This window comes from Sardina pilchardus, chromosome 24 (assembly GCF_963854185.1).
Source record: "Sardina pilchardus chromosome 24, fSarPil1.1, whole genome shotgun sequence".
Taxonomy (NCBI): Eukaryota; Metazoa; Chordata; class Actinopteri; order Clupeiformes; family Clupeidae; genus Sardina; species Sardina pilchardus.
In genome coordinates, this window is record NC_085017.1 from 14603712 (window position 1) to 14624894 (window position 21183).

General features: G+C 46.5%; 1 protein-coding gene across 7 annotated transcripts in view; it reads left to right on the forward strand.

The window, feature by feature from the left end:
- The window catches only part of ptk2aa (protein tyrosine kinase 2aa), a 97645-nt gene extending 76977 nt beyond the window's left edge, over positions 1–20668 (forward strand). For 3 of the 7 annotated variants that reach the window (XM_062530221.1, XM_062530220.1, XM_062530219.1), the window contains 18 exons: positions 689–712; positions 1946–2043; positions 2656–2743; positions 3136–3236; positions 3402–3517; positions 3627–3727; positions 3970–4059; positions 4270–4474; positions 6923–7034; positions 8246–8332; positions 9193–9336; positions 9961–10092; positions 13250–13312; positions 14807–14846; positions 15438–15538; positions 18358–18513; positions 18761–18841; positions 19163–20668. In XM_062530221.1, coding sequence (XP_062386205.1) covers positions 689–712; positions 1946–2043; positions 2656–2743; positions 3136–3236; positions 3402–3517; positions 3627–3727; positions 3970–4059; positions 4270–4474; positions 6923–7034; positions 8246–8332; positions 9193–9336; positions 9961–10092; positions 13250–13312; positions 14807–14846; positions 15438–15538; positions 18358–18513; positions 18761–18841; positions 19163–19375 — 1952 coding nt within the window. In that variant the 3' untranslated portion in view covers positions 19376–20668. The remainder of the gene's footprint in view (positions 1–688; positions 713–1945; positions 2044–2655; positions 2744–3135; positions 3237–3401; positions 3518–3626; positions 3728–3969; positions 4060–4269; positions 4475–6922; positions 7035–8245; positions 8333–9192; positions 9337–9960; positions 10093–13249; positions 13313–14806; positions 14847–15437; positions 15539–18357; positions 18514–18760; positions 18842–19162) is intronic. The other 4 variants (XM_062530215.1, XM_062530216.1, XM_062530217.1 and 1 more) reach the window with 2 other exon arrangements.
- The last annotated feature ends 515 nt before the right edge of the window (positions 20669–21183 follow it).

A 21183-nucleotide genomic window follows, 5' to 3' on the forward strand; every position in this document is an offset into this window, starting at 1 on the left:
TCAGTTGACCAGCTTCATTGTGTGTTCATACACCTGCTGTCGTCTGTCTGTATTAACAGTAGCACCGACACCTTATCTCAGCTAAAATCTTACTGTACCTCATGCTCTGTAGCATTGACGCTTTGATGCATCTCTGTAGCATTATTTGTTGTTTTGTTTTTTTCCCCTCTTTTCTTCCTGTCGTCGAATCTAATCTTTAGTCAAACTCTGGGTCAGTCTTTTGTGTCTCATCCTCCACCACAAGTGCCGCCGTAGAACTCATTCTCTCTGATGGCCATGATTAGTCAAGGTCAAAGGTCAAGGCTGTCTCCCATCTATAGGTGCCTCTCATGCAGCGTTTATACGTCCTCCCTCGCTCCTCGGGCCTCGATCCACACTGATCTACATAAAGAATGATGGGGGGGAAACAATGGGATAGTCTATCCAGTGTTAGTTATAGATCAGTGGGAACGCCCCTCGAGGATCGAGCATCGAGGATCGAGGAGGCATGTTGAGAGGCACCCCATGTGTAGAACTCATTTTCATTGGCCATGATTAGTCAAGGTCAAAGGTCAAGGGTGTCTCCCATCCATGTGTCGTCCTCATCGCTCCACCATGCTCTGTGTCTCTGCTCTCACGTTCTCTGTGTTCAATTCTCATTGGTTCTAAACGCCAGCTCTTTTGCTTTTCTCTCACTTTAAATGTCCAGCAGAGGGCTATGGAGTAGTTGAAGGTAACCCTTTCTTGCTCTCTCTTTCTCTTATTCTCTCTGTCTGTCTGTCTGTCTGTCTGTCTTTTTCTGTTTCTCACTTCTTTCCTTTTCCTCTCTCTCTCTCTGCCTCTCTCTCTCTGCCTCTCTCTCTCTATCTAACTCTTTATCTCTTGCTCTGTCTGCTTTTATCTCTCCCATTCTCTCTCTCTCTCTCATTCTCTGCTTGTCTTTTGGTAGACTAGGTTGTTCAACTCTGGTTTTGGAGGTCCATGTTCAAATCCTAACATTAAACGAAACCTTGGGTGTCAACATCCTAAATGAGACCATGTACAGTATAACTGGACCAATCCTCCCTCCAGGGTTGAGAGGCCTAGTTAGGATGATATGTGTTAGTGTAATGATCTGTGTGTTTCCATTGGACAGTGCACTACTCCATGCCATTCATTGTGTTATTACTGTACATGCACATGTGTCTGATGAGTTATGCAGTTGACAGTTGAACCGCTCAGACGTGTTGTTTTATTTTTTCAAAGAGGGAAATGTTATTAGTCATAAAAATGGCGCCAGTGGTGTGCTCAACTAGCGGAACTCAACTACAGTTAATCGAAAACAATTGTCAGGGAACTGCAGTGGTGTTTGTGACTTGAGTGAAGCCTGCCTCCCCTGTGTTGTGGTGTTTGCATGTCTGAGCATTGTGCTTGTGTTGAAGTGCCTGTGAGTGCCTGTGAAGACAGTAGCGGCCCATTGAGATGCCCTTAGTGAAAGCCTTGGTGTGCTCAAGGCGTGGTTGCAAGTACCCAACACAACCTTGCCCTGTCTATAGATTTGTGGAGAGCATGGCAGAACTAGAGGGGCCTTAAAGGGACACTTCACCGATTAGCATTAAGCTTTGAATCTTTAGAAAACCAGTCATGTTTTTGAATGGTCGTGCATCATTCCCTCAGTTTGCCTTGTGATGGGAGAAATACGGATTTCAATGAAACCCATGCATAAGACTTCCTGCTTTCAATGATGTAAAATGATGATTTTTACATCATTGAAAGCAGGAAGTCCAACATTGAAATCAGTATTTCTCCCATCTCAGGGCAAACTGAGGGAATGATGCATGACCATTCAAAAACATGACTGGTTTTCTAAAGATACAAAGCTTAATGCTAATTGGTGAAGTGTCCCTTTTACTGGGCCGCTGGTAGGGGGGTGACTGCCTGAAGGAGGTGGTTGTGATGCTGGGTGTGCTCTGTTTCTCCCCTGCAGCCCGAGACTATGAGATCCAGAGGGACCGGATCGAGCTGGGCCGCTGTATCGGAGAGGGCCAGTTTGGAGACGTCCATCAGGGGGTGTACTCCAGCACGGTACGCAGCCTCTTGGACACAAACACACACTCGTACAGTACAAACAAATACACACACACACATACAAACACACAGACACATACAAACACACACACACAAGCACATACATACATACAAACACACACACACACACACACACACACACACACACACACACACACACACACACACCCACACATACAAACACACAGACATACAAACACAGACACAAACACATACTGTACAAACACACACACACACACACACACACACACACACACACACACACACACACACATACACACATACAAACACACAGACATACAAACACACAGACACACACATACACGCACTTAAAGCAAATATCTACTATGCCAGACAATATCCCAAATTCATACTGAAGGCAAGAGGATTTTTCTGACTTTCCCACTTCTCTTAATCACACACGAAAAAACACAGTGGTTCATTCAGCTCAGTCTTTGACAGGGCTGTGTTTTCGCTCTTTGGTTTGGTTGCGCCACCACCAAGACTATTTTTAACAGCGTCTTCAGTCTTTGGTTATTGTCCACGGGCCATTCCCCTCTCTGATCATTGTAGTGATTTGTGTGTGTGGTTTTGTCCTTCCCCTTTCAGGAGAATCCCACAGGAGAATCGGTGGCCATTAAGACCTGCAAGAACTGCACCTCTGACAGCGTCCGTGAGAAGTTCCTACAGGAAGCCTGTGAGTTACAGAGAGGGAATGTTTTCTTCAGATTAAGAGCCATTTTCAGTTCTGATCTATAACTGCTGGATATGTTTTGAGTTGTGTGTGCGTGCGTGTGCGTGTGCGTGTGCGTGTGCGTGTGCGTGTGCGTGTGCGTGTGCGTGTGCGCGTGCGTACGTGCGTGTGTATGCGTGCGTGCGTGTGTGCGTGTGTTTTGTTATCTGTTTGTGAGTGTGTGGGTCTTTTAAAGTCGGATGTGATTGTAGAATAGTGTGGAAGTGGTCAGACTCATGAGGAAGTCTGACTCCAAGCTGCATGTTATTCTGTCTGTCACTGCGGTCACACTCTATTAGTCAGATTTCCTCAAAGCAAAAAACTGAATAACACCGTAATGCTTCTTCTGTACCCAGTGACCATGAGACAGTTTGACCATCCCAACATCGTGAAACTGATCGGAGTCATCACAGAAAACCCTGTTTGGATCATCATGGAGCTGTGCACTATGGGAGAGGTGAGTACTGCCAAGTCTGTGGGCCCTTTTTTTTTGTGCTGGATTAGGCTATCACCGCTTCACACCACTTTATGATTTGTTAAATGTTTTGTAACATGAATTTGACATTTGTTTCTAATGTGAAACTGATGGAGAGTCGTCTCGTCTGAATGTGTGTCTTTGCAGCTGAGGTCTTTCCTACAAGTCAGGAAGTACAACCTGGACCTGGCCACGCTAATACTCTTTGCGCATCAGCTAAGCACAGCACTTGCCTATCTGGAGAGCAAGCGGTTTGTGCACAGGTAAAGCCAGCCACTTCTAGCGGCAAGGGACTAATTCATCTCTTTCTACTTTATGTGGCCTCCGTGATTTTGGGTACGGTTTTAAGGCTCTTTTGTGTGTGTTCTACAGGGACATTGCTGCCAGAAATGTTCTTGTGTCTTCCACCGACTGTGTGAAACTGGGGGACTTTGGGCTCTCTAGATACATGGAGGACAGCTCCTACTACAAAGGTGAGGTCCTTCAAACAGGAGCCAGAATGGGTTGCTGACTGAATGAAAATGACGCAGTAAAGCCTTGTGAACTTCTGAAGAGCATGCAACATCGCCATCTGCTGGTGGTTTCTGAAAAGGCACAGTGCCTTGCCAGTGCTAAATGCAACAACAGTCTGTGTATGTGTAATCACATGACAGATGCAGTCTTTTGGACTGCAGTTTTTGCAGCTAATGATCCCAACCTTTCTCTTTCCTTTCAGCTTCCAAAGGGAAACTGCCCATCAAATGGATGGCCCCAGAGTCCATCAACTTCAGGCGATTCACCTCTGCAAGTGACGTGTGGATGTTTGGTGAGTTACTTCCTGATATTTGCAGAAAAATAAAAGTTATGTACATGATCCAGCACTAAATACTATTACCTTAGGGTAAAATGATTCATAGGAGTTGCAGTAGACAGCATGATAATTTAATGTAAAATGTTTTATTCTTATCTTATTCTTCCAAATCTATCTTTATTCTCTCTCTCTCTCTCTCTCTCTCTCTCTCTCTCTCTCTCTCAGGTGTGTGCATGTGGGAGATCCTCATGTACGGCATCAAGCCCTTCCAGGGCGTGAAGAACAACGACGTGATTGGGCGCATCGAGAACGGCGAGCGGCTGGCCATGCCGCCCAACTGCCCTCCGACCCTCTACAGCCTGATGACCAAGTGCTGGGCCTACGACCCCAGCAAGAGGCCCCGCTTCACCGAGCTCAAGACCCAGCTCAGGTATCCTGGCACGAGAGCCCTAGCACATCCTAATACTACTCATCTGCAGCACTGAAGTACAGAATATGGACTACAACAGTCAAACAATAACACTAAATCTAACTCTACAGTATATACTAACTTTTGTATATTTTATAGATAGATAGATAGATGGATACTTTATTGATCCCCAAGGGGAAATTAAAGATAATTCAAGATTTAATTCAAATTTGCATAGCATAATTGGGATATGGAAAGTGGACTTTAAATCTATAGGGATACATTTGTGGCTTTTGTGAACTATGATGTTGGACGCTTTGTAAAGACTTGAGCAGTTGCAGATGCAAAGGCCAAAATCCAGAGGGATGTGGTCAGTTGAACACACTTGCTTGGTCATTGCTATTAGAGTGAGGTTAACATTTTTAAAGACCTCAAGACCTCAGATGGTGTGTGTGATCTGCCAAGGACCTTAGGTGAAATTGTCTTAAATGTGGGTGTAAACCGAAAGAGGTGAGGCAACCAGCCTCGTCTTAGTTAAGAGTTCACCACAGTGCGCAGCCAAAATGTGGAGACGTTGTCTCCAGACATATTCTTTTTTTTTTCTTCCACAAAGTGCCGATGTCACCTCTGGCCCCGCGAGACTAACCCAAAGTATATGTTCTGTTTTGGTAGGTGTTATTTATAGTGCAGACGCAGGGGTGGGAGGGGACAATGAATTATAATGTGTTATGATTCCATCACCGGCCACTAGATGTCCCCGCTCTTTTGTGAGCTTGAAATGAATACATAAGAATCTCGCATGATTCACCGTCCGGCAGTCCATTTTTCAGTAACACTTACTAAAAAAAATCAAGTAAACAATGTATTCAGCTATGCTAAATCTGCCTTTAACTGGAAGCCCGGTGGTTTCTATATAGTGTTACATATGGTTGAAAGTCCCTCTCTGAGCAGAAAGCAGGACGTTTGTCCTATACGTACAGGTCTATTGTACTCCCAGTGATGTCTGGAGTGCGTAAATCTTGTTGCACATTAATGGTGAATCAGCCCAACTCCATTCAAGGCAAAGAGCAGTTTAGGGGCATTCCTGGGACCGCTAACCCATGCTCCAAGAGGAGCCTTTGTGCCAGCGAGTATTTATGGGCGTTAGTGAGCCCTGTTAAGAAAGGGCTGTTCCAAATTGTTGCTTACACACATACACACACTCTCTCTTTCACTCACACACACACACACACACACACACACACACACACACACACACACACACACACACACACACACACAGATCACCTGGGCCTTTGAAAGCTCCAGTGCCCTTGCCGTTAAGGTATTCAGGGCTTGCCAGCTTGGCTGGAGGTGCACTGTTGCCGCTGCTGCCCTGGAAGGCTCAGTCCATGGTCGTCCCACAGAAGCCCATCCTGGCCAGCCCCTCTCCCCGACTGCCAGTCTCCGGTCTTTAAGCGCTTCATGGCCCGCGGCCAACAGCAACAGCTTACCTCCAGCCAGGGGGGCAGAGAAAGTGAATGAGTGAGTGAGTGAGTTAGTGATGGAGAGAGGGGGGAAAAAGAACGAGTGTGAGACGAGACGAGGCGAGAGCTCTAGAGCAAGGTCGAGGGAAAAGAGAGAGAGAGAGAGAGAGAGAGAGAGAGAGAACAAGAATAAGAGAGACGTAGAGAGGAGAAAGTGAGTTTCCCACAGAAGAACTCATTTTAACCTTTTAACAGAGGTAGAGGACTACTCCACTGGCGTGATAAGACTTTGCTCCTTTGCTCCTTCAACACTTCAGCACTGCGTCCACGGTGTCCATTTAAGGTTTGTGAGTAACCAGTTCAGGTAGAAGTGGGTTGTACTTTGAGCACCTGTGGTTTTCTGCGCGTCTATATCTGCAAACGTCTTTGCGCATGATGATGCATTCTCAGTACCCGCTGTGTTGTGTAGGGTATGACATTCACGCGGTAGCTCGACTTATTGTGTCTCACTTTATTAGCATAGATGTGGTCATGCTTGGATCTGTGGCTTTGCAACTGTTCAAGTTCCTGCTTCAGGTAAACATAGTTTTGTGGTTACAGAGTTATGTCAAGCTGTCTATTGAAAGACTTATTTGTCTTACTAATGTGTGACTAATGGAATATGGAAACCCTACTTCTGATCTGACTTTTGACCTCCATATATAATAGATTTTGTGGGGGTTGAGTCTCAATAACAGCCATTGGAAAGCATTCTGATCCCATCTGAGCTGTCAGCTCCTGATATGCTTGAACAATATAGGCGATAGCCATTCAACTGAAACAAAACAATCACTTTGTTTCATATTTAGCGTATGTGTTCGCTTACTATTGCAATGCCAGTCCTGCAACAGTATTCAGCACATGTCCAGGTAAACGTGTTATTCAGTCATTAAGCTGTTGATGGAGGATTTTTGTCATTGGTCGGCATGACCTGTAGCGTCTCTGTGCTTGTTGACCTGTGCAGCACCATCCTGGAGGAGGAGAAGGCCCAGCAGGAGGAGAGGATGAGGATGGAGATGAGGAGGCAGGTCACCGTCTCCTGGGACTCGGGAGGCTCCGACGAGGCTCCCCCTAAAGTAAGAGCTCACGCTCATACCGTCATACCATAAACATTGATTTCTCTAAATTTCTTCAGCTATGAGGTTAATACAGGGGGGCGGTTAATATGCTGTTTATATGGTTTTGTTTCTTTTAACTTGCATAAAACACTGTCCTGTGGCTTATATGCGGGAAATTACTGTACATGTCTAGTTTTTTAAATGGTTCTCTGTTAAATTAATTATTGTACTGTTTTCATTTGTATGTCGCTTTGGACAAAGGCATCTGCCAAATAACCATAACCATAACCATATAGTTTCCTCTGTGTCTTTGTCTCTCTCTCTCTCCCACTCTGTCTCTCTCGCTCTCTCCTTTTAGACACACTCACTCTGAACTATTAGCCTCATGTATGACGCATGATATCTTCACATGACTTATGGTGTATGCCTTGTACAACACACTCTCCTCATTGTTGTCCTATTCCCCAGCAAGATTATGTGATCACATTCTGATGTATTGCTGATACGCAAAGGAATGCAATGATAGGCCGGACTCCTCCCTGTTGTTGAAATATGTCCTTGTCCCAAGAGGAGATGGGGGTCTCGTGTAGCTAGGAGACCAGTGTAAACACTGCTCATAAGTTATAGCAGATGAAGGGGTTTTAAAGTACTAGCGTGTTGCGCTAAGCTGTGATGAATGGCGTTTATAGGTTCAAGGAGGGTTTGCAACACTGTGAACAAAGCTAATTTGTAAGCTTGTCTCTTTCTTCTTAAGACGGATGTCCTGCACACTATTTTGCTTGCTGCATCTTAGATATTTAGTAGATCTTTATAACGAAGGATGGTTGGCAGTGAGAATGGCATGACGATTAGGAAAATAAATATATTTGTTTGAAGAATTGATTTAATGCACAAGTAGAACCAACAATTAAAGCAGCTCCATGCTTGTGCTGCATCTTGGTGTGACTTTTGGCATAGAGTATAGTGCTCTCTTTCCTCTCTAACATTTGGGGAGCAGACTCAACCACAACATCCTCACACCTAGAGGTGTGAAACCTTGTAGGTACATTAATAACTGCAACCTCAATTCATCGGCCTCTGTCTCTTGTCTCTAAGGGTATGTTTGACCCTTCTGTTTGTCACCCTTTCTCTCCTGATGTGCATGAAGCTTTTGGCTAATGGAGGAACTCATTGCAGAAATCTAATCTCCCCTCTCCTCTCTCTGTCCCTTGCCGTTCTCCGCCCTGCAGCCCAGTAGACCTGGTTATCCCAGTCCCCGCTCCAGTGAGGGCTTCTACCCCAGCCCCCAGCACGCTGGCCAGCTCAACCATTATCAGGTACACACACACACACACACACACACACACACACACACCCTGAAACATCAGCTTCAACTAGTTTTAGTCTGCTAAGAGTGCATTTCTTTGCTGCTCTATACATGACCACTGACAATCACTTATAGATCTTATTCTGTCAACACATTAGTAATTTATGCCGCTCATGCATCTGTATGCTGCATGTGCATTGTTCTCCGCTGCAGTTAAATATTTTTGCACCTCTGCAGAAAGGGATTGCGTTACAGGCCAAGCTTGTCATGGTTGTCATCCCACTGACCTCTCCAGGAATGAATCAAAAGTTTTTAAGTTGTTTTACAGTGCTCGGGCCTGTCGTAAAGCAAGCTGACAGCAGGCATTTCCTGTAAAGGCCCGTTAAAAGTGCTGGCATTGTTGATTCGAGACAGATTCCATCTGCTGGAGAAGAAGAAAAAAATTCTCTCCCAAATGTTGAGTTGTTATCGCTTTTTTTTTATTGTTAAGTGGTGGGTGGTGGGGGGGCGAGCTGGCGTTGCTCTTTTGCCTTATAAGGCATTCCTTGTTTTAAAGGGCAAGACATTTTTTATGGTTATTGTTATTATGAGCCCCTAACCCCCATTTAGGCGTTTTATTTTTAGGCCTATAATGGGTAAGGGCCTGAGTTTTTGTTAGTGGGTTTCTGCACTGGAGTGGAGGCCGTCGTGAGAAATTGGGGTCAGTGGAAGCGTTCTCATCATCGTGCACTCCGAGCTGCAGTGGATCGTAGAGCCTGAGACATCTGCACTTTTTTATTGGAGCTCATTACGAGCCAATCAGATTCTGAGAGTGGACGTGTCCGGTCCGACCCGTCTTTAACCGCGGTGAACGTGTGTTGTGGTGCGCAGGTCTCTGGCTACCCCACGCCGCACAGCAGCATGTCCTCCATGCCCAGTGGGGGCTACCCCGCTCAGGCCTCCGTCCTGGACCCCCACGACTCCTGGAACCACCACCGGCCACAGGACGTCCCCATGTGGTCCCCCAACGTAGAGGTAAGTGATCTGATTCATCACTCACCCCTGCATTGCTAAAACATCTACACGGTCACACATTCATACAGTAACTCTCCCACCAACTCACCTCTAATCTAACCTGTTTCAGCTGGAATTAGTGCAGCAGTGGTTTGCCCTTACTTACTTTACTGTGCTTTTGTACGACTAACTAAAGGAACTGTCAACTACCAAAAACAATTAATTGCAACTGTGTTGGTATTGAGATCGAGCATGAGCATGCTTGGCTCACATTTCCATAGCTGATGTTGGGGTTGTGCTAGTGCACAATTGGCCTAGGCCTTACTAGCTGGAACAAACTTCACTGAGCTAACTCGAATGAACTGAATTGACTAACTAACTCCAGTGAATACCTTTTAGACTGAAAGCTACCAATACCTCAACTGAAATATTAGTCTCTGTGCAGCCACCAAGCTAGTGCGACTCAAGCAAAGCGTCCCCCTTTATAGCTGGTACACCACTAAGACCTGCCTCACATGAACCAATCAATGTGAGTTGTGCTGCTCTAGCCCGAATGCCGACTAACACTCCGAGCCCCCCCCACACACACACAAATGCAATGAAACAAAGTGAACTGACGTGACGCGCATCGCTCCACCCCTTTAGGACGGAGGGGCTCTGGACATGCGGGGGCTTAGCCAGGCGCTGCCCCCCCACCTGATGGAGGAGCGTCTGATGATGCAGCAGCAGCAGATGGAGGAGGACCAGCGCTGGCTGGAGCAGGAGGAGAGCTTCTTGGTAACGGCTCCCAACTCTCTGCTACAGGGGCTCCCACCCTCTGCCACAGGGGCTCCCACTCTCTGCCACAGGGGCTCCCACTCTCTGCCGCAGGGGGTCCGCCGGCCGTACTGCCACTCTGAGCGGACCTCTGGGGGATTCTGGGCACTCTCTGCTTTTCTTGGGGACTCTGTTCTGTTGCCCTCCCTTGTGGCATTTTATAGGTTTGGAGCTTAGGTCCTTACCAGAGGTTTATTAACTTCCAGGTTCAGAGACTAAATGTTTTCTATGTATCTTTGGCAGTAAATTCTACAGTTTGTTTCCTACCATATTGCTTTTGGTAGGACCATATTGAACTTTTTTTAACCTCAACACAAACACCTCTGCACTAGATCTTGTGATCTTCTCCATGGTTGGTTTTCTGTGATGCTTTTCTAAAGCTTATTCCTGGACAACAATTGCCTTTTCTCTATTGCTTTTCTCACTTCTGCTTGGAATTGAGCCCTCTCTCTTCTGAAAGTCTTTTTTGTCCTGTGACGATGTGTACTAGAAATGCACTGGACTGAAACAGAATGAACTGTAGAGGATTTCAACCATTGCGTTCTGATTTAACTGAACCAAATCGTATCAAATACAGAGGTTGTCATCACCACTATCCACCAGCCCAATATGGTGTTGTTTTGATCTCAAGATGTGTGGAGTATTCAGTGCTCCTGTCCGCTTGCTTTGGAACTCTATGCATCTTGTGTTGATACCTATTTGCACCGTCGAAGAATGTGGAGTTTTCCTCCGAGTCTCCGTGTCAGTGTGAAAAATTAACCAGTTTTTGTGTACAATCCTGCGACCAGGAGTCTACTCTGCATCAGGATATTTGGAATGCAACCTGTCAGCTACGGAAGCAGACAGCCAGGCACATATAATCTTTTAGTTAATGTTGGCTGCATCAGTCCCCATGTGCTCATGTTTCCTTGAAATCTGAGATGGTTGTTGGTTTTGCCTTTTGGCTTAACCGGTGCACCCGTGATATTTCACCATTGCTATTTTGCCGTTAAAAGAGGCTCCCCAGTATTGAAAAACAAAGTTGTAAATCTGTGTGGCCAAGACAGGAGTAATAGTCCAACCTGCAGCCACTGATCCACCTCCCCTGGGAGACACCGGCATCTGTCAGAACATTGTATCCCCCAAAAGAGACAAGTTTTCTGGCTCCTCGCGATGGAGGAGTCCTCTCTGGAAAGCTGCATGGAAGCTGACTGGAGAGAGATCCCTATCTTCTGCCCTCTGCCAGACCGCATCTGAAGCAGCGGCGTAGTCCGTGTAAACAGGCCTCTCACCACTCCACTCTGTTATTACAAAGAAATAAGTCGCTGATTGGCGTTCAACGTCAATGGGTCTGTGTGAAAACAGTGCACAGCTTTTCCCTCGAGCGGGAGGTGTTGAGAAGTGATCGCAAGCTGGTGGGGGGGGGGGGGGGAAGCGGCCCAACCTCCACATTTGTTTTGGACGGGCATGATGGGAAGTTCCAGAGAGGTTCGCTCACACTGGTCACAGGTACTTGAGCGAGTGACCACTGTAATTTGGAAGCTCCTCGATTTCCTGGTGAGGTCACCTCCCTGCTGTGAGTGGTCTCTCTCTCTCTCTCTCTCTCTCTCTCTCCTCTTTCTCACTCCTTCTTTCTGGCCATTTCTCCAGCTCTCCCTCTCTGTCTCAGTCTTCTTCTTTTCCTTCAGTGGAAAGTCTGGCATCTTTCCTCTCCTCTGACAGGGTTCATCTGGTCATCCATTACTGACAGTTGCCTTTGGCTGCCCAATGGACAGTTAGTGGGAACTGGTGGAAATCACCAGCATTGTGGAGCTTCTGTGTCAGCCCCCAAAGATAGCTGCCATTTTGGACTGTTGTCCTTCACTCGCAAACCGGATCCATGAATGCTTGGGCCCCTCGGCAGAATCCAGTATCTGTTCTGTCCTGTTTTTTATTTAGCAAGGGGAATTCTTTGACTTCATTGCGGGGAGAAAATGTAGTAATTACAGTGATGTCAAACGCTACTTTTGTTGGTTTAATTTGATGGTGTAAACCAGCACGGCTCATTTAGACACAGAGAGATAGAGAGATAGAGTGACAGAGAGAGAGAGAGAGAGAGAGAGAGAGAGAGAGAGAGTTCATGAGAGAGGGAGAGACGGGAAGCAAATCAGCAGAGAGAATAGTTGAAGGGAGGGAGGGAGTAAGTGAGAGTGTAGAGAGAGAGAGAGAGAGAGAGAGGGAGAGTAGTCTCTTGGCCGAGTGCTCTCTCTGCATGAATCCGTCAGGCGCATTCTAAAGCCTTCCCCCCCAGCTGGAGAGACGAGCTCACTCCCTCCCTCACTCGCTCGTCCCCTCGCTTGGCCGATGGACTCGCTCTCTGCGCTCTCTCTCCGCTCCCACAGGCTCCGGGCTCACAGGATGCACGTTTTCAAGTCCTGCTTCGGGAAAACGGTACAGGAGATGGCACCCATTTTTTGGGGTCTTTTTAGATGACGTGTTGACCTTTTTGTAGGGGACTTTTGGACTGTTTTGTGGTGCATGTCTCTTAAGGTGCAGCTGAATAGCTTGCAGCTTGTTTGGATTTTTGCAGAAGTGTGAGTTTGTCTTGTCTGCCTGAATGTTAGAGGCTACAGAGGAATTGCTCTAAAGCTGCTTTTGATGCTGGTTGCATTCGTCTAAGCTCGTGTTTGTGTGTGGGTCTGTATCTGTCTGACTGACACTGTGTGTGTGTGTGTGTGTGTGTGTGTGTGTGTGTGTGTGTGTGTGTGTGTGTGTGTGTGCGCAATGTTGTGTGTGTGTTTGAAGGGCACCTGACATTTGTAAACTAACCTCGTGGTAGACAAAATCAGAGGAAGTCAAATGCTACTTCACATCTTGGTGACAGTCACAGACATTGAATATATTGATTGATATATATGACTGTAATGAACTTTGCTTCTTTTTGTTGCTTTAGTTTTTGCATTGTATTGTCAAAGACATTCAAAGACATGAGTGATACTCTGGAGTCTGGCACGTTATTTATGTACTGCACTCTGGTTTGAAATTGGAAGAAAACGGGATGATAATGGGTTTCCTTTTTTGAAACTCTCCTCTCCTCTCTCACTCTCTCTCGCTCACTCTCTCTCGTTCTTTTCTCTTTTTTTTTCCCTCCTCGGGGCAGAAGCCGGAATCCAGGAACTCGAGGGGCAGCTTTGACCGCGAGGATGGCAGTCTCCAGGGCCCTGTGAGTTTTCCCATGTCTCGCGCTTTCCTGTGTGTGTGTGTTTACTCCCACTGGGTCCTGCCCATTTTCTGCCCATATCCGTGTCTGCCTGCCCGCCCGCTTGCTCTCATCCTCCCTGGACTTTTCCAAAACTCTGTTTTTCTCCTCTTCTCCGAGACTCTGCTTCTCTCCTCACAATTCTCAACTCTGCCTGTCTGACTGTCATCCACGTTGTGTTTTTTTTTTTCTTCCCCTCAACGTTTCCATATTCACAGCTAAGACTCTTAAGAATTTAAAACGTGAATGCTTTCGGGGGCTAGTTGTAAAGTGAGACTGGCATGCAGAGGGTTTTGCTCTTCAAGAGGAGCCACCCCCACAACCCTACCCCCCTAACCCCCCCCCCCCCCCCCCAACCCCAGCAGCCCTGAGGCCATGTCATGTGCTGTTAACCTCAGAAACTCCCACATTAAAGTTTGCTTGAGAGAGTAGTAGTAGTAGTCGTCGTCGGTGTCGATGTGCACCTATGTTTTTGAGCGAGAGCAAACATGGACATGATGATGACCACGGCGTGAGTGTTTTTGGGCTGGCAGCCATGTTGCTCCAGCGGCTCAGACCCCGGTCGTTAGCTCCTGGCCCCGGCTGCCGTAGCACCGCTGCAGCCGCCACAACCAGCCACTTTCCCCTGCCACCATCTCTCCACAGGCTAATCTGAAAAAACAGGCGTCAGTGAGCGGGAACGAAAGAGAGGGAGAGATAGAAAAAAAGGAGATGGAGGGAGAGGGAGGGAGGGATATGGAGAAGGAATGAGAGAGAGAGAGAGAGAGGACCCACAAAACCAGGCCCCATTTTCAGCAAGTAATTACAGAACTGTCTGAACACATCTAGAGAGAGGAAGCACTGGTATGTGAGAGAGAGCGAGGAGAAGTGTGTGTGTGTGTGTGTGTGTGTGTGTGTGTGTGTGTGTGTGTGTGTGTGTGTGTGTGTGTGTGTGTGTGTGTGTGTGTGTGTGTGTGTGTGTGTGTGAGGGATCGAGAGTCCATCTGGGAGAGAGAGAGAGAGGGAGGGAGTGAAAGTGAGAGAACATTTAAATACAGCATTGGAGACCAGCCAAGGGTGCTGCTACCGCGAGACAAAAAAAAAAAAAGAGAAAGAAACGTACCCAGGACTCGGAATGCCGATGGCGCAGTTTGGACGCCTGCCCCCTACGAGAGGGTCTGAGGCATGCTGGGACAACCACAAGCAGCACCCACAATAACACACAACGCCTCCTAGCGCTCCACTCGGTTCAGCTTCCCACCTCACCCCCACCCCACCTTTACCCTGCTGCCATAAATGCCTACTGCCAGCCAGACGGGGAGGGGTGACAGTTGCCCCTGCGGGCACGCTCTCTCTCTCTCGCTCTCTCTCTCTCTCTCTCTCTCTGTGTCTCTCTCTCTCTGTCTCTCTCTCTCTCTGTATGTATGTATTCATGTCCTCTAACGGCCCCTTGTTTGTGATTCTATTTTTCTCTGGTAGACGGGAAACCAGCACATATACCAGCCCGTGGGGAAGCCAGGTAAGAGTGCTGCGCTGCTCTGTGGAGGCATGTGGCGAGGGTAATTGCTGCTGTGGCGCTGCTCGTGCCCACCTCCTCTCCTCTCCTTTCCTCTCCTCTCCCCTCCTCCTCTCCTCTCCTCTCCTCTCCTCTCCTCAGCAGATTCTTAACTAGCCACCAGGCGCTGAGCCTTCTGAGAAACAGGGGGGCTGACAGCCAACTATAGTAGCAAACCTCAGTCTACTAACACTTACATGTTTGCGTTGTGGTTGGGACGTTTATGTTGTGAGCATTACAGTAAAATAAGTACAACTTGTAACACATATTCACCGTGCATTGATTTTAAGGCCTTTTTGGGATATACTGAGATACTTGCAGAGAAGTATACCATTCTGTTTACATTTAGGCAGTGAAGGGATAAAGGGTGAAAATTCATGAAGATACATACATACCAACAACATACTAGGAGCAATAGCAGCAGAATTGTATCTATGCATGGGCATTCCTGGCATATTAGTTTTATCTGTTGAGCTAACACTACACTACACACACACACACACACACACACACTAAGGAATAACCAACCGTCCTGTTCCTATCTTGTTCCTGCAGAGCATGCAGCTCCCCCCAAGAAGCCTCCTCGGCCTGGGGCTCCCGGCATGGGCAGCCTGGCCAGCCTCAACCCCACCGACAGCTACAACGAAGGAGTCAAGGTACGGCCACCCGCACTTACAACCACAGCCACCAGGGGCCACTGTGCCACGGGACCAGCACAGAACAGTGCAATTAGCCAACTAAAGACAGATACACGCACAATCGCACATGTTAAGATACACTCACAGAGCTGCTGTTGAGACTGTAGGACGAGTACATAGATGGATGCTTGTCGTTGTCCCACAGCTGAGTTGAGTTTGAGGAGGATGAATCATGGTGAACTCCAGCCCTGTAAGGCATGTTCTGCATCCCCGCCTCAAACCACCTCTTCTGCGGTCGTTTTTTTTTTAAATTTGTCTTTCATTTTTCATCGCCCCGACTCCTGGCTCCCCTCTGAGGCAAGACTTTACAGTACTGTGTCCAGATGGGGAGCCGATAGACAGGGCTGGGTGGTGGGGGTGGGAGAGGGGGGGTCACAGAGGGGGGGCAGGGGTAGAAAAGTTGAAATGTAAATGAAAGCTGGCGGCTGGAGCTCTGCGCCCGTCCTGTCCTGTGTCAGTATTTCCCCTGGTTCGCCCGCGGCCCGGATAGAGTTGCCTCTGAGTCAGCGGAACCCGGCCCGGCGAAGCTTCCCCCAGCACGCTGCCAAACCTCACTAGAAAAGCAAGAGGCCCCAGACCCTGATCCTTCTCCCCCTGAAACACACACTCACACACACACACACAGATATGTGTGTAGCACATATTTACACACATCTGTGTGAATGTTTTCATGTTTGCGTGCAAATACATGGACACTTAAATATAGAAATAACTGCATCTTTTAAAGCTCATGGTATGGTAGATCCACACAAGATAGATGTACCACAAATCATTACTTTTGCAACAAGAAATAACAAGCAGAGGTCAGTGAATGTGGTCGATCCCTTTTTTAGCGATCAGCGCAGAGGTCAGAGATGGACCGAGAATGCTTTTTTCGGTTTTGTTTTTGTTTCGTGTTTTTTTTCCCACGCAACCCTGACTCCCAGTTCTTGCCCCCCCCCCCCACCCCCCCCCCCCCCATGCAGCCCATAGTGGATCACAGCCCTCTTTCCGACTGTCACTCCTCTGTCAGCCCTAACTCTCCACGGGTCCCAGCTGGATAAAAAACACACTGCGAGACATTTTTTGGCCAACGTTATGCAATAATTCCGAGTTTACAGTAGAGTTCTAATTAAAAAGAGTGCGGCAGGCTTGGTTTTTCCCCCCATCAAGCACTCGGAGGGAAGACCCTGAGAGAGAGAGGCTCTTTGGCTGAACCATCTGGCCTGAAATGTACACGGAGTCTCTCCAAGGACAGTGTGTGGTTCTTGGAAGACCTAGCAAACAAATAGATCCCCCCCCCCCCTTCATCAAAGTGCCATTAAAATCAGCGCTGGCACTCTGCAGTTTAAGACCGTCTCAAAGCTTTTGCAATGTAACTTTTTACAGATAAAAAAAGACACAAAATATACCAAACACCACAAACTCATCACATTCTGAAAAACAGCTTTGAGCTTGGCTTCTTGAACTAAACAGTTGTCCACAGAAACTCAAATAAGACTTGAAAATGTCAAGGCTGAGGGCAGATTTGCTGGTACACACCAGATGCTTTGACATCCCTTGTTGCAGCTTTGTGAGCTCTGGCTTTTTGGTGTTTTTTTTTTTTTTTTTTAAAGAAAGCATGTATCTGATGTTTTTTTTTCCTCTTGCTTTTTTTTTAATGCATTATTAATAATTTCTCCCCCTCTTTTGTTCTCCTGCATCCCTCCCTATCTCTCTCCCCTCACGCTTGCCCCCCCTCCCCCCCAATCTCATTTCGGTCTGCCACACTGTTGTTGCACGTAGCCCTGGAGGGTAAGCGCTATGTGTTTGTGTCACGCCACGTTTTGGCCACTAGGGGCTGCTACTGCTCACGCTCATACACACCACAGCTTAGTGGATGGCATGAAAAACTGGCATTACACCCACTTTTATTCCCTCATATTTATACTCTAATGCTCAGGTCTTCCTAAGCATTATGCGTTACTCAAGAGACACTCACAGGTAAACTAGCAGTGCGCCCAGACAGACATCATTCTTCTCCACAAAATGGAGCCATGGGTCTTATGTGAAGAACTGTGGGGCAGAACACACAAAAATGTAATCAAATTTAAATGGAATAGTTATTTAATGAGTTTTACCCGATATTGAACTCCATAACACAGTCAGGGGGTCCAGTAAATAGAGAACTGCACTTGCTCCAGCCATCCACTATTGTGTGTGTCTGTATGTGTGTGTGTGTGTGTGTGTAGTATGCACTGTAGTCACCATCACTAATGGTAGTAGTGTAGAAATCCAGCTAGTTTTGCATAGAGCCTAACCCCTGTAGATGGAATGTTGTCCTGTGCCTGTGTGTGGTATTTTGGGTGTCACGTTCTGTCCTTGTTTTAGATTACTTGTGTGTTTGTCATTTAGATTGTATAGAATTCCAGCAGGCTTTTATTGTTGTTGAGATTTTTTTGAAACAATGAGTGTTGTCCTTCTCTTTAAAGCCATGCCATAATGGCACACTACATATAAGTGTACCATATAATTCAGTCATAAAATATTTAGTTTGTGCAATACTGTCATCTGGTGGTCGAACAGGTAAACTACCACAGTTCAACGAAAATAAAATGGAGGACTGATACTGAATTATAACACTGCACTCTAGTGGACATTTTTATAGAATTCTGGATCGTCCGCAGTCCTAACTAATATGCACTTGAGTTGTAGAGGATTGAGATCAGATCCACAGAAAACCAACCCATGCTGAATGGGAGATTATTATGGGATGCCCCTGTCTGAGTATTTTTCCTCCTTCCATTTCACCTCTACAGATACAGCCTCAGGAGATCAGTCCGCCACCCACAGCAAACCTGGACCGCTCCAACGACAAGGTGTACGAGAACGTGACGGGCCTGGTGAAGGCCGTCATCGAGATGTCGAGTAAAATCCAGCCGGCTCCGCCCGAGGAGTATGTACCCATGGTGAAGGTAAGGTCTTCTGAGGTGACATTTAAGTATGCACTGTGTCACATGGACAATCAAGCCTTCATGCTAATTTATTGTAATGTATGTAGGCCTACTTGAATTTCCCCTTGGGGATCAATGAAGTCTAATCTATCTATCTATCTCTATCTATCTATCTATTGATTATCTAGTATCTATCTACTGTTTTCTGTACTAACTGTTCCTCATGTTGGAACAATGAGAGCGCTAATAGTATGCTCTGGCCACACAGGAAGTGGGTCTGGCCCTGAGGACCCTACTGGCCACTGTGGATGAAACTATTCCCATCTTACCCTCCAGCACACACAGAGAGGTAAGCATACCCAGCTAATACATACAGCCATGTGAGATTTCTTACGATGCACAGTGCCATCTAACCATGGTAGACAACTACCCAGCTAATACACAGCGACTGTATGTGGTGGCTATGGAGATGCTTTGGATCTATAAAATCAGTTAGCTTGCTGTAAAAGCAGTGATGTGGTGTCACAGTGCAGTGTTCCTTTTCCCACAGCCCTCAACAGAAAGAGGAAAGGCGAATCATTAAACATAATTGACATGCATTGACTTAACTCACTCAATTCATTGTATGAAAGATCTTTCATTAACCCTCTCTGATTGTATGTCCCGTCAGATCGAGATGGCCCAGAAGTTGTTGAACTCTGACCTGGGCGAGCTGATCAACAAGATGCGCCTCGCCCAGCAGTACGTGCTCACCAGCCTGCAGCAGGACTACAAGAAGCAGATGCTGACGGCCGCGCACGCGCTGGCCGTGGACGCCAAGAACCTCCTGGACGTCATCGACCAGGCCCGGCTCAAGATGCTCGCCCAGTCCCGACCGCACTAGCCAAGCCGAGCCGAGCCCGCCAGCTTCCCCGCGAGGGGGCCTAACGAGGTGTTTTCTCAGCAGGGGGAGGAAGGGAAAGGGGTCCCGAGCAGGACAGCACCAGAGACAAACACCCTGCTGCGACGTCGGGGGTGGCTTTAGGAGTGGAGCACTGGAGCTTTTCAAGTGCAAGGACTTTCAGTGCAAAGAAAGGACAGGACTTTGCCCATTTCTCATTCCGCTCCCTTTTGTTTGTTTGTTTGTTTGTTTGTTTGTTTTGAACACTTGGACTCCTGAGCTGCTTCTCCATGCACACAACTGCTGGAGATCCACAGCCAAACGCAAATGAACTTGTCGTTTTTACTCTTTTTCTTCTGCCTCGTCTTTGTTCGTGATGATTCTTTTTTTGTTTGTTCAAATTCCATTTGTTATCCTGAGGTGATTTTTATTGCAGTTGGAAGCGAGTCACCCTTCCTTCCTCCCCATCAGTGCAAAAATTCTAGCTGGAAAGCAGCGTTAACTGGAACCCATGAAGGAACTCTTTCTTTTTTGTTTTTTCCATTGCTGTCGAGTTCTGGGCAGTCCCAAAGTTTGACACTTTTGTTGTATCTATTCAGACACATTTCTTTTTTTTTTTTTTTTAAATGACCAATAGTATCTCAGCCTATATGCTAGTCCCTGCATTCTGGATTTAAAAGTATCTATTTTGGAGGCTCACTATTTCAATGCTCTTATCCCCCTGTTGTATAGGCTCAGGGGTAACCTCAACAATGTATGGGAATACGTATTTCCTTACTGAACAAATATCACACCACTTTTAAGTTAACTAATAAGAGTATACAAATAAATATATTTTTAAGCAGCCAGAAGTTCTGAGGTGAACGTCGTTGTCAACTATTAGCCTATTACCTTTTTGTTGGATGGGCCCCTTAAGGAGACGGGTCTGTGCGGCGAGTGGATGGTTCAAGTTTCGGGACGGAGATGAAGAAACCCTGAACACATCACTGCATGAAGGGCCCAGGCAGTGGCCAAGAAAAGAAGAGCACATCACTGCAAGAACCAGATTCTTAATTTGCAAATTCCCTCCCGATAAAAGCATTTTACTTGACGTATATTTAAGCCATGTTTCATATTTGACAAACCTTTTTGTTACTTCCCTTGACAAGAGGGTGGTTGAAGATGTTTGGTTCACTCTCGTTCCCACATGTACAGTACAATCTATTAATGAGATCACTAGTCGTTTTGGGTATAAATTATTCTCAGGAAGAATTGACTGTACAGCTTCTTTAACTAATAAAAAATGTGTTATCGTTATATTTGTATTCAGAAAAGAAGTTGCTTCTTTCTTAGGCTGACCAAGTAGGCCAACCATTTTGTAATGTTACCACTCATTTCATCCAAGGCCATAAGACAGTTATGGTTGTTCATATACCAGTATTCAAGAAGGCTGTACATACAGGCCCGTCTTAAAGGGACACTTCACCGATTCGCATTAAGCTTTGTATCTTTAGAAAACCAGTCATGTTTTTGAATGGTCATGCATCATTCCCTCAGGTTGCCTTGATGGGAGAAATACAGATTTCAATGTTGGACTTCCTGCTTTCAATGATGTAAAAATCATTTTACATCGTTGAAAGCAGGAAGTCCTATTCATGGGTTTAATTGAAATCCGTATTTCTCCCATCTCAAGGCAAACTGCGGTTTGACGCAAGACAGTTCCAACAATTCATTTGACTTCATATGCTGGGCAGGTCAGGCTGAACATGCATGCTGGATGTTTGCACAATACAACAATCACCACATTCAGCCATACCTACACAATGAAATCT